This window comes from Ptiloglossa arizonensis, chromosome 1, assembly GCF_051014685.1.
Source record: "Ptiloglossa arizonensis isolate GNS036 chromosome 1, iyPtiAriz1_principal, whole genome shotgun sequence".
Taxonomy (NCBI): domain Eukaryota; kingdom Metazoa; phylum Arthropoda; class Insecta; order Hymenoptera; family Colletidae; genus Ptiloglossa; species Ptiloglossa arizonensis.
Genome location: NC_135048.1, coordinates 24,735,434 through 24,748,190, shown reverse-complemented (window position 1 = coordinate 24,748,190; position 12,757 = coordinate 24,735,434). Strand labels below are relative to the sequence as shown.

Genomic DNA, 12,757 nt, shown 5'->3' with positions numbered 1-12,757 from the left:
TAAATCCGCTCGTCGCCCTGGCCAGGTTCCCTAAAAATTTTACGCCCCGACAAAATGTTCCTGGGACTCTAGATTGCGTTTGTATCGTTTCTTATTCCCGCGGACACGATTCCCCGCATGCGATCGTAAACCGATGACGGAAGAGACTCCCTCGCTTAATGTTCACGTCATACAGGCTGCTACACACGAAACGTTCCAGTCAATCATATTTCCTTCGTTTCTTTCATTTTTTTATCAATTATGGCAACAGAATTCATTTCCACCTTTACAGGACACGAAATGTATTTTTCTTTTTCCTTTGTATTATATTTTCTGTGCAACTTTCACGTTTAAAGATATTCCATTTCTGGGTCGATTATGTTATATTTATTGGAAGAATTAATTATGTTTATAAGACGGAGGAAATATTTTTTCTTTCTCGTGTTACGTATTTTCTTTATTACATCGATACGAGACTTTCGAATTCTTGTCTCCATGTGTGAATTATTGTCTCCATCGATGAATTATTTACGATGGTATCGAAGAGAAAAAAAATTGCTCGACGGGGGTAGGAAAGATAGATATTGATACACGATATTGCACAAAAGTGTTCTAAAATAAAATTCGTATCGAATAAATATCAATAATTGTTTCACACCAAATTTCAACATATATTGTACACGTGTCCCACACGTGAGATCTTTTTACATTCGTGTTTGCGTGTACTATTTACAAATTTCGTACGTTTTTTATTCCTCTTGAGAATCTTTGTAATTGTGTTATTATTACTGGTCTAAGTTGGAGTAAATATACAAAGTACATCAATGAGTAAAACGAATTGTAGAAAATGTTTCTTGGTGTTGGTCCAGTTGTCCACAAATCTGAATGTACTGTTCTAGTTTTAAAAAATAAAGGATAAAAAGTTTGCTCTTCCTTTAAAACACCCATTTGAAATATCTCAAATCGTAAAGTCTTCTAGAACCTCGTGAATAAAAGCAAAAAAGAACGTCATTGCTATCTCGAATACTTTTCGTACTTTTCGAAAAAAAAGTAACACTTTACGTGGGCCTTGGTGTCAGTCCAGTTGTCCACAAATCTGAATGTGCTGTTCTAGTTTTAAAAAATAAAGGGTAAAAAGTTTGCTCTTCCTTTAAAACATCCATTTGAAATATCTCAAATCGTAAAGTCTTCTAGAACCTCGTGAATAAAAGCAAAAAAGAACGTCATTGCTATCTCGAATACTTTTCGTACTTTTCGAAAAAAAAAGTAACACTTTACGTGGACCATCCTGTACAAGGATCCAGTGTTTTAGGAGGGAAGTTTTGCGACGAGTTTGACGACGAAACTCGGGGCTATGATATTTAGTAGCCGTCGGAATGGTCCACTTGCCTCTTCGGAACACTGTCGTTACCGTTAAGTGGCCCCGGTTATTTCTGTTACGTAATGCGTTGAGCGGTAGTAACTGCAGGTGGTTGATAAATTATTAATTGGCCGGTAATCGAATTTGCGGGACCAGACACACGCGTGTAGCCTCGTCCCGTCAATGTTATAGCGGGAGACTGTAGGATTCTTTCGAGAGTTTTGTTAGAGAGGTTAGAAGTGTTCGAACGTAAGCCAAGAACAGGTTCCCAAGTGTGACGCTCACTTTTTAATGGGTTTTTGCACAGCAACGATGCTCCAAGTACTCAAAGAAGCTAACGATACACGGGGGACGTTAAACAATTCAACGGTTAAGCAGTGATCCAATAACAAGTGATCCATTAAACAAAGACATCGTCAAATGTATCGTGCGGTGGAATTAAAAAAGATTGCTTGCTCTTATTTTCAATTTAAATATAAACCTTCATGTTTGTAGCAATTGTTGTTTTATTTCGTTCAAGTTCCCGATATCACGAGTGACTTTACCGACTTTACCAACGTAGATATTTGGATATTCTACTATTTAAATGCACAAATATTCGGATACTCGACTATTCGAATGCAAAAATATTCTAATACCCAAATATTCAAATGTCTGAATACCTATTGGAATACTCGACTATTCAAATACACAAATATTCGAATACCCGAGCATCCAAATATTCGAATACTCGAGCACTCAAATATTCGAATACCCAAGTATTTAATTACTAAGCTATTCGAATATCCGCATATTCTAATACTCGATTTTTCGAATATCTAAATATTCGAATATTCAACCATTCAAGTACCCAAATATTCGACTAGTCAACTATTCAAATACCCAAACATTCGACTACTTAACTAGTCAAGTGCTCAAATATTCAACTACTCAACTATTCAAATACCCAAACATTCGACTACTCGACTATTCAAGTGTCCAAATATTCGACTAGTCAATCATGCAAATACCCAAACATTCGACTACTCAACTATTCAAATACCCAAACGTTCAACTGCTCAACTATTCAAATACCCAAACATTCGACTACTCAACTATTCAAATACCCACTCATTCGACTACTCAATTATTCAAATACCCAAACATTCGACTATTCAACTACTTAATGACCCAAACATCCAACTACTCAACTATTCAAATACCGAAATATTCGAATAGTCAGCTACTCGATCACCCGGAATTTACTCGTAGCGTTGGGAGAAACTACAAGACATTCGAAACAGTGAGTCCCTCCCCCCCAGCCGAATTTCGAGCTGCTCCGTCCGCCGAGGGGGTCGAAGAAATAACCGATTCGAAAATCCGTTAACTCGTTAGGGGTCGTATTTAACAGGCGTTTCTATCGTTGTTTCGCAGATGCTGTCGGTGAGCCCAGGAATGGAGGTAGGCAGCGGCGGTCACGGTGGCCTCGGCGGTGGACTGGAGGGTGATCCGAGCGGTGGCGGCGCCGGCGTGGGTGGTGGCGGTGGCGTCGGAGGGGGCGGGGGTGTCGGCGAAGGAGCCACCGACGGGATGCAGGAAGCGATGGTGGCCGCCGCCAGGGATCGGGCGATTCGCGCCGGAAGTGTCCGGCAGGACCTCGCCCTCGACCTGCCCCCGCGACTCCAACTTCCGGACGGTGAAGAACGTCCGTACGGAGCGCACACCGCCCTTCATCTGCGCGATCCGGAACAGGTGAGCTCGTCTCTTGGAATATTCAAGGACTCGACGTCGTTTCGAATTCTGGACGTAAATTAGCTAGATTTTTCGCTCTCGTAGAGGTGTTGTTCCTGTTGGCAGGGTTGAATTGAGAAATATACCCTTCGTATCTGCGACCTCGGTTCATATAGGAGTATATTTAACCGTTCAACGAACCCGCGAAGCTTTCCGATGTAAAAAAAACCCTAGGGGAGAATGTTGTAGGAAGAATGTTTGAACTTCATATAGGTCCACGTAGTTCAACCCTGGTAGCAGGACTCTTTGCAGAGGTTTAGGTCCGGCTTTCAGTTAAACCCTCGATCGAGGATTAGTGTGAAGCTAAGTTTGCGTTGGATGTAAGCCTTCTGTAAAGCGTTCAGCCGATATTTGTAATGGTAAGGGATCGCGCGGAACGAATCGCTAGGTCTAATCCTGGGTACCTTGGTGCAGCGTTCGTGTCCAAGAACAGGTCTTTCCACACAGAATACATTCAGTTTCGACCGCGTTTGGTGCCCATAGAACTCGCTGCGTTTTCTCGTGTATATTTAGAAGACTTCCTCTTGCGATTACTTGGAGCTGTGGTCTGCTTCCCTGGACCACGAAGTTACGAGTATTTGCAAAAGTTATTACCTCCGGTGTACTCGTCTGTCTCTCTTACGGTACATCGAGGCTTCGATCCTGGACATCTGTAGGTAGATGTTTCCGAGAGAAAGTGATTTAGGACGACCGAGATTCTGATACACTGGACACCTACACGCAAGTTTCAATATTTTGGAGTAAATCGCAAAGCTGACAATGCACAGTTTGCAAGGATGATCTATCCTCTGCGATTAATCGAGACTCCGACCCTGGATGACTCTGTACACGTACAACTTCATGAATCACGAAGCTGAGAATGCACAGATTCGTAAAGATAACTCCTCGCGGATAAACCAAGACCTCGACCTCCTAGGTATTTACGTATAAACCTTCCATTCTGAGAACAAATCCCAAAAGTGAGAGTGTACCCACATTTTAAAAGCCAACGACTTTCCACGTCTCGCGAACCGAGACTCTAACTTCCAGGTACCTGCACAGAGATCTCCAGAGGATAAATCCCACGAAGCTGAGAGTTAAGAGCTCGTTCCTCTCGCGAATCGAGACTCCGATCCCAAAGTACCTTGACGTGAAACTCGTTTCTGAACGCAACAAGCCGACGTACGGACGTTCGAACGTCCGGCTCGCACGATCGGTTTCAATTCCACGCGGTTAACTTGACGTAAAATGTTAATGCAAACGATAAACTATCAATAGCACGCGGTACACGGATATTTTTTCTTCCAACGTTCGCCAGTTACGGATACCTCTCTCGAATCCGTCATGCGTTTCTGCGTGAACGTTGCCCAGGGACTCGGAGCGTTTAATACAGGCGAGGTCAGTGCCATTAAGCGCGGCAGGGGCGCAATTTTCGAACTGATCGGTCGAATGGTCGGATCGAAACCGTTTCCCAATCGCGTTTTCATTTATTAAACGGTCGTTGATTAGCCACCGGTAATAAGCGCGCGTTTTCGAGCGGCGCGCGGTCGGCGGGTTAATAACGCGTGTAAAAACGGATAAATTTTCCACGCTCCACGTCCTCGGATGAAATTGCGCTTCACCTCGGTGTTATTAGTCGCTCGCCGTAAGGCACGAGGCGATTCACAGGTGTTGAGCGCGAACTCGTGCCGCTCGCTCGGTTTATCAGCTGCGATTGTTTGTTTCGCCACTTAATACCGGCGGAGACGTTATCCATTAAAACGAGCACGCACAGGATGATTAGCTTAGTTTATCGCAATATTTCGGAATTATGTACGATCGTAGGAGGGCAAGTTTTTTTTTATTCCGATTAACAGGTAACGGATAACGAACAAATCGCCCGAAGTTCGTCGACGAGTGTAAGAATAGTGTTCGAGGAAAAATTATTTTTTCGATCGTGTGGAAATCTACGCTGGCATTCGAGTAAGACTTTGTTCGGTTTGAATAGGATTCATTCGAATAAGAGTCTACTCGGTACTCGATTCAAATTTATACGAGTTAGACTTTACTCTTTATTCGAATCAGATTTATTCGAGTAGGACTTTACTCTTTATTCGAATCAAATTTATTCGAATAAGATTTTATTCGGTACTCTACTCAGATTTCTTCGAATAAGACTTTACTCGTTATTCGAATCAGATTTATTCGAGTTGGACTTTGCTCTTTATTCGAATCAGATTTATTCGAGTTGGACTTTGCTCTTTATTCGAATCAGATTTATTCGAATAAGATTTTATTCGGTATTCTACTCAGATTTCTTCGAATAAGACTTTACTCGTTATTCGAATCAGATTTATTCGAGTTGGACTTCACTCTTTACTCGAATCAGATTTATTCGAATAAGATTTTATTCGGTACTCTACTCAGATTTATTCGAATAAGACTTTACTCGTTATTCGAATCAGATTTATTCTAATAAGACTTAATTAGTTATACGAAACGCTTCGGTGACGAATAAATGTGACAAATAACGACATTAGATAAAATTACACATCGCACATTATGGTGCGATACAATAAATCGACAAAAATATTTCTTCGAATGAAAATATCTTCCTAATGATAATTTAACCGAATGGAAATGTTTTCCGAGGGAAATATATATTCGAATTGAAACTGTTTCCCTAGGGAATATTTGTTCTCGAATAACTTCACTTTATTCGTAACTATTATTCGAATATTGTACGAAGTAAAATTAATTCGAAATTCTACTCGAATAGAAAATTAATCGAATGGAAGCCAATTCTGTTTACGAGCCCCTCTGGATCGTTAAAAAGCACAAGGTTGCTCGTTAACCGACCGTTGACTTATTTTCTCCAAGTTTTTTGGGATTCCCGCGCGAGGACCGAAGTTGATTTTTCCTACGGATCGTCCCCGTAATTAATGTCGACCCGAGCGCGCTAATTGGCTCGGAATATTCCGAGACGCAATTAGCGCACCACGCGTGTTACACGCTCTCAAAATATTCCCGATGGCTGGAGCTTTTTCGAGGTCGTTAATCGCGTTTACTTGGACGGGATGTTGATTTCCCTGGGGAATGATCCGCGGATAATTCTTGTTCGATATCTCGAAACGTCACGGGAACGTAATGCACTATTCACGCTTGCCTTAGTGTTTACTCTGCGGGTGGTTCGAAACATCTATATGTCCGCGTCGAGGAATTCTCGAGAAAACTCTGTTCTTACTTGCGGTTTCACGGAAGAATTAAAGCCGAGACTGCTCGAGCTTATCCGTATTCGAATGTTCGAATACTTGGGTGATTTGAGTATAACTTGTGTACTATTCAAGTATTTTACTGTTACAATATTATTCGAAAACTTGATCATTCGAATACTATTCGAATACTGTTCAAAGACTTGATTATTTGAATACTATTCGAATACTGTTCAAAGACTTGATTATTCGAATACTATTCGAATACTGTTCAAAGACTTGAGTGTTCGTATTCGAATGTTCGAATACTTAGGTGATTTGAGTATAATTCGTGTACTATAGAAGTACTTTACTGTTCGAATACTATTCGAAAACTTGATTATTCGAATACTGTTCAAAGACTTGATTATTCGAATACTATTCGAATACTGTTCAAAGACTTGACTTGATTATTCGAATACTATTCGAATACTGTTCAAAGATTTGATTATTCGAATACTGTTCAAAGAGTTGAGTGTTCGAATTCCACTCGAAGACTATATATTTGAATATATCGTACAGTGATCGGGTATCTAAATATCCATTGTATCCAAACAGTATACTATGGTATGTAATGTATTATTGTTACTTAAAGAACGAATTAGAATATTCAAATAGTCCGAGTCGATTTATAGCATGCAAATACCTATAAAATATTCAAGTAATTTTCGGTGAATTGATTCGAATATTAACTCACCGAATATTCGAGTAATAATTCGATAAGTTGTACACGAGGCACTGTTAGTTTATACCATCGAAAAACGATCGAGGCCACTTGCCGAATTTTCCTCCAATGTAGAAAATAATTGTTTCATCGGTAATTTCTTCGTATTTAATTTCTTCGTGAAATTTCTCCTTGCTGTAGAGATATCACGGTAAACATTTACCGTGTAATTTGTACACGATAAATCGCGAGACCACTAGACAATAGAATACCGTTAGTCAACGTAACTCTTCCCTCTGCGAATGCTACCTTCTACACCAACAGTTACGGAGTTATGACGCCGTTTTATTACCCATTTGATACTCGTAAAACGTACGAGGATCGACAGTGTCGCGAACGAGCTCCGAAGACGAAGATTTTCGTTGTTCAATATACCGTAATGGAATGTTCCGTTTCTTACGAGACTCGCGCTATTTAACGCTCCCGGACGCGAAGTGTAAAATAAACCAGTGAACCAGGGAAAATCCCGCAACGATTACACAGATTTTCCAGTCTATTACGAGCAGGTCAAACATTCCATGCGTAAAACCGACAAAGCTCTTTCATAGACCCGACGCATAATCAGGCGTAAAATGGTAGATACCATGTAGTCCAGATAACCCGCCTCTCTATGGACTTTGTAATGCTACGGTGTTAACATACTGACCGTGTCATGTGGATTTTATAAAAGTTTCCATAAGAAACGTCCCCGTATTCGTGGCAGATTTACCTACAGTTCGACGATGTAACACCGTTTTCGATCGATTTTTCGAACGGTCGGAATTCGGAAGTCGTAAAATGTAAAATTCAGATAACCAGATTAGATAGAAATTTACATTCAGGTGTCATTCATAAGTGACGCGGCATCGTAATCGGTTAATTTGTCACATAAGCTCTCTACATCGACGCTTGATCGACGATCGTGTCACCGCCAATTCGACTTCATTGCGACGAAGGCTGATGCCATTGGAATAATTCAATATCTGAATTCTTTTTCGGTATTCGAATACTAGGAACACGCCACGAATAATCCAGTATTCGAATATCCTTGTTCAACCTACGAACAGTACTCAAATACTATTCAAACGGTGTTCGAATAGCATTCGAAAATGGAATAATATTCGAGTTACATTCGTCGAATACAACTATTCGATGTACAAATACAAGTATTCGAATACGATGCAGTTATTCGATATATAATACAAATACAAATATTCGGATACAATACATAGAATAATATTCGAGTTACATTCGTTGAATACAATTATTCGATATACAAATACAAGTATTCGAATACAATGCAATTATTCGATATACAAATACAAGTATTCCAATACAATGCAATTATTCGATATACAAATACAAGTATTCGAATACAATTATTCAATATACAAATACAAGTATTCGAATACAATTATTCAATATACAAATACAAGTATTCGAATTCAAATACAAATATTCGAATACAGAAACACTTCGTCGATCGTTCCCAACCCTATTGCACATCTCTGTTCTCGATTCCTGTATTCGATGATACATCTAACCCGATCCAAACGAAAAAAAGTATTACTCTGTACAGTAGAGATCTGAAAAAAATGGCTCCGGATGAAAAAATTTGTTACGAAATTAAATTTACCGATCAAAATTGTTATAAAATGTATTTCATCGTTGGTCGTAATCTCGTTCGGCATAAACCAACGACTAATGACGTTAGTTCCGTGGAAAGGTAATTTATGGGTGGAAAAAGCGGATTTCGTTCGCGTCGCTCGGAGACATTCTTTACAGCTCCTTACAGTAGACGCCGCGCCGCGGGCGCGCGACGAACTGCCGGCCAAAGGAGGATCGGGTTCTACCCTCTCGAGACTTCTGGATGCCGGCATCGAGCTAAAACACGCGCGCCCTCGAGACCGCTCGAGGGTCACGGGTTAGAATTTCAGTAATTCTACGCCCCTGCACGTGTATACCCGCGTCGCGAGAGGCACGCTGGACTCTCGGCCCGTTGTCGTTGAACGCTTCCCTGGCCACGACCTGGTGAAAAAGTATTCATTTAATTGTTTGTCATCTCGCGAGAAACAAAACCGTAGCGAGAAACGTTACGTTGAAGACATCGATTTTCAACGTTGTTCGAACTTCTCGAAGAAGATCCGAAACAAGGAACCTCGGTGTTGTAAATACATCGATCGATGCGTTACACCGGAAACAAGAAATAAATTATTGTACAGAGAAATCAAGATACAGCGGATCGATCCCGTCAAACGATATATTATCGAATCGATTTAATGCTTCTTAAATAAAATTCAAATTTCTAGTAAATTCAGATAACAACCGTTTCTTCTACTCGTACATTTAATTCTGCGCTCCGTATCGCTCGGTGTCAATATCTCCGCCCCGCGAATCGATTCGATTATCGATTAAATTCCCCCCCAGTGGTTTTCCAGGAGATCTATATCTGCCAGATTATTCACGGCAAATAATACATTATCGAATCTAAATTTCTTTTTAGATACAATTCGGGTTTCTAGTAAAGTTACACGGCGATCATTTTGTTCACTTGTGCACTTATTTCTGCCCTCCCCCCCCCCCCCCCCAACGCGAGGTGACTCGAATCATTGAAAATTGAAAACCACCGTTTGTTTTTCAAGAGATCACGATTTATCAGGATAAATTATCAGATCGATTTATGGTTCTTAAATAAAAATCATCAAGTAAAACTCCCCGTTGGTTTTTCAGAAGATCGATATCTATCATGTTATTTCCATCAAATTATCAGACCTAATTTTTTTTAAATAAAATTCAACTTTCTACCAAATTTAAATAACAATAATTTCTCTCCTCTACGACATTCTACCACCCAGGACGTTCTCCAAAATTTTTAGACTCTAGCCATTATTCTGAAGCCCTGTTTTATTTTCCAGAAGATTTATACTACAACATAGTATTCTTACTAAATGATAAATTATGAGATTTAATTTTTTCTAGATAAACTTCAACTTCTACTAAATTTAAGTAACAATGATCACTCCCCCTTTTATGTTCTACAACCCTCCTACGTCCTGTCAAAACTCTACCCATTATTCTAAAACCCCTTTTTATTTTACAGAAGATTTATACTACCATAGTATTCTTACTAAATGATAAATTATCAGATTTAATATTTCCTAGATAAACTTCAACCTTCTACAAAATTTAAGTAACAATAATCACTCCCCCTACTATGTTCTACAACCCTCCTACGTCCTGTCAAAGCTCTATCCATTAATCTGAATCTTATTTTCCAAAAGATTTATATTACCATATTAGTACCTCCTCACCAAGTGATAAATTATCAAATTTTTCCTAGATAAAATTCAACCTTCTACAAAATTTAAGTATCAATAATCATTTTCCCTACTATGTTCTACAACCCTCCTATGTCCTGTCAAAGCTCTATCCATTAATCTGAATCTTATTTTCCAAAAGATTTATATTACCATATTATTACGACGTACGATTGGTAGTAGTAGTACGACGTATTAATACTCACCAAGTGATAAATTATGAAATTTTACCTAGATAAACTTCAACCCAAAACCGTAAATTATTCTAAAACCTCCGTCTGTATTCCAGGAGAGCGAGATCTACCAGAAGTGCGTGCGACCGCCGCCGAATCGGACGGTGTTCGACAGCGAGAGCCCGCCGCCTTATAGGAGCCAATCGGCGTTGCTGGACGCCCCGGAGCGGATAGTCCGCTGCCATAGCGCGGGCAGCTCGCTGCTGAGGGTGTTCCGTAAATTCCCAAGCCCTGGGAGCTCGACACCAGCGGTGGTGGTACCGCCCCGGAGGCCGACCCTGTCCAGTTATTCCGAGTCCAGTAGCAACCTGAGCAACCTGTCCAGCCTTACGGTGGTGCCGTGCGAGGCCGACGAGAGCCAACAGCAACAGCACCACCACCATCAGCAGCAACAGCACCATCAGCAGCACGTTTGATCCGCGGCGCGCCCGGGAAGGAGAAGAGCACTCGAGGCCGCCGTCGTCGTCGCCGTCGCGACGCCACCGCAGTCATCCTCGTCGTTGTCCTCGTCCTCATCGTCCTCGTCCTCCTCGTCGTCGTCGTCGTCATCGTCAGGGAGAGCCACGTTCCTCGAGGTCGACGGACGACCAAGGATCCCGCCCAAGCGGCGACGAGCGTTACTGGAGGGGCACGAGGCGGCCGGTGAGGACGCGGCTGGGAAGAAGGACGCGGGCGCCGAAATCGTCGTCGTCGTTCTGCCCTCGAGAATCCTCGAGGCGTCGAGGATCCATCAAGACTGACTCGCAGGAGAAACTTCGTACGGGTTCTTACGGCCAACCGACGCGCCTCGTCGCTGACAAGCAACAAGACAACTTCGACCGAGGGTGAACGGGGTAGCTGGGGCTGACCAACCGGAATGAGACCGAGTACCCCGACGAAGAGGAATAATTAATCAGTGGGAGGGGGAGGACGACGAAGAGAAATTTCGTGATCCTCCCCCTCCTCCACCGTGGACGACTACGGAGCAGCAATTTTGACAAGAGTCCCCGTCCGTGGAACAATCGGGGGTTGGGGAGGGGGTGCGAAAACTACGAGCACGTCGGTCGTCGGTACGCCCTTCTCTCCGACGTCGAGTCTCGTCACCCTCTCTGCCTTCTTCCCTCCCCCCCAGCGACGTAACAGAAGAAGAAAGAAAACAAACAGCAATCCTAAACAGGGCCAGTCTCTAGCCTAGATCTCAGACGATTCCAAAGCACCGAACGTGACCCGCGCGAGCTCGTCGCTACGTTCACGTGGAGGGGGGAGGAGGACCCACGGAGAAAGGATTCACGCGTGGGAGTGGGGGTAGAGGGCCAACGGACATGCGACAGAGGGGCGACCAGCGCGCCGTATTCGCGGCGCAACGACGATATTGGATCAACGGGAACCCCCCCTCCCTGTACGGCCCACCCCCCCTCTGACCAACGAGACACACATCGGGGTACACGAGGACCGAAGAGGACGAGAAGCGCGTGCGAATCAGCGTCGGTCGAATTTTTATGTTTCTTTTTTTTGTTATTTTTTTTTTTTTGTTTTTTATTTCTTTTTCCTTTGGAACGCAATGGACCAGCGACGGGGGGACCGACGAACCGACGGACGGACGGACGGACGGGGTGCCCGATCGTCGTGCATCGTGGAAGTTCTCCGCGAAAAAGACTTAGTAAATTATTTATTGGCGGGTAAATACACTCGCGAGCCGCGCTCTGTCCGCGCGCGGTTAGCCGCGAGACGAACGGGAGAGAGAGAGAAAGAGAGAGAGAGAGGGAGAGACTGGATGGATACGGTCGAGTACGGCGCGACGACGCGCGCCGTGCCGCCAGACGCCGGAATAAATGGACGAATACGTGTCTAAGTGTGCGGTGGTCTCCGTGTGAATGAGAGTAAAAGCCTCGACCGGCCCCGGGGAACGAGGAATGCGGGGATAATAATGGGACGAGACGCGATCGGAGCTTGGGTAGGGGGAGGGGGGTTCGAGCGACGGGGAGGGGGCGAGGATCGTCGCGAATGTCTGACGAGAGCGAGCGAGCGAGAGAGAGAAAGAGAGAGAGAGAGAGAGAGAATATCCGAGGAAAAGTAGTGCCAAGAGCGTAACAAAAAGAAACTCTGTAAATATTAGGTTAGGTAGTTCAATATCAATATTAATTATTACGACTAAAAATGATATGCTATATACTGATTAAAAAGTAATACCTTACACCACGCATAAA

At 42.7% G+C, this 12,757-nt stretch overlaps 1 protein-coding gene across 1 annotated transcript in view; it reads left to right on the top strand.

The window, feature by feature from the left end:
- The window catches only part of LOC143147404 (uncharacterized), a 312,219-nt gene extending 299,722 nt beyond the window's left edge, over positions 1 to 12,497 (top strand). Inside the window, exons 5-6 of the mRNA XM_076312649.1 lie at positions 2,753 to 3,070; positions 10,628 to 12,497. Coding sequence (XP_076168764.1) covers positions 2,753 to 3,070; positions 10,628 to 10,987 — 678 coding nt within the window. The 3' untranslated portion in view covers positions 10,988 to 12,497. The remainder of the gene's footprint in view (positions 1 to 2,752; positions 3,071 to 10,627) is intronic.
- The last annotated feature ends 260 nt before the right edge of the window (positions 12,498 to 12,757 follow it).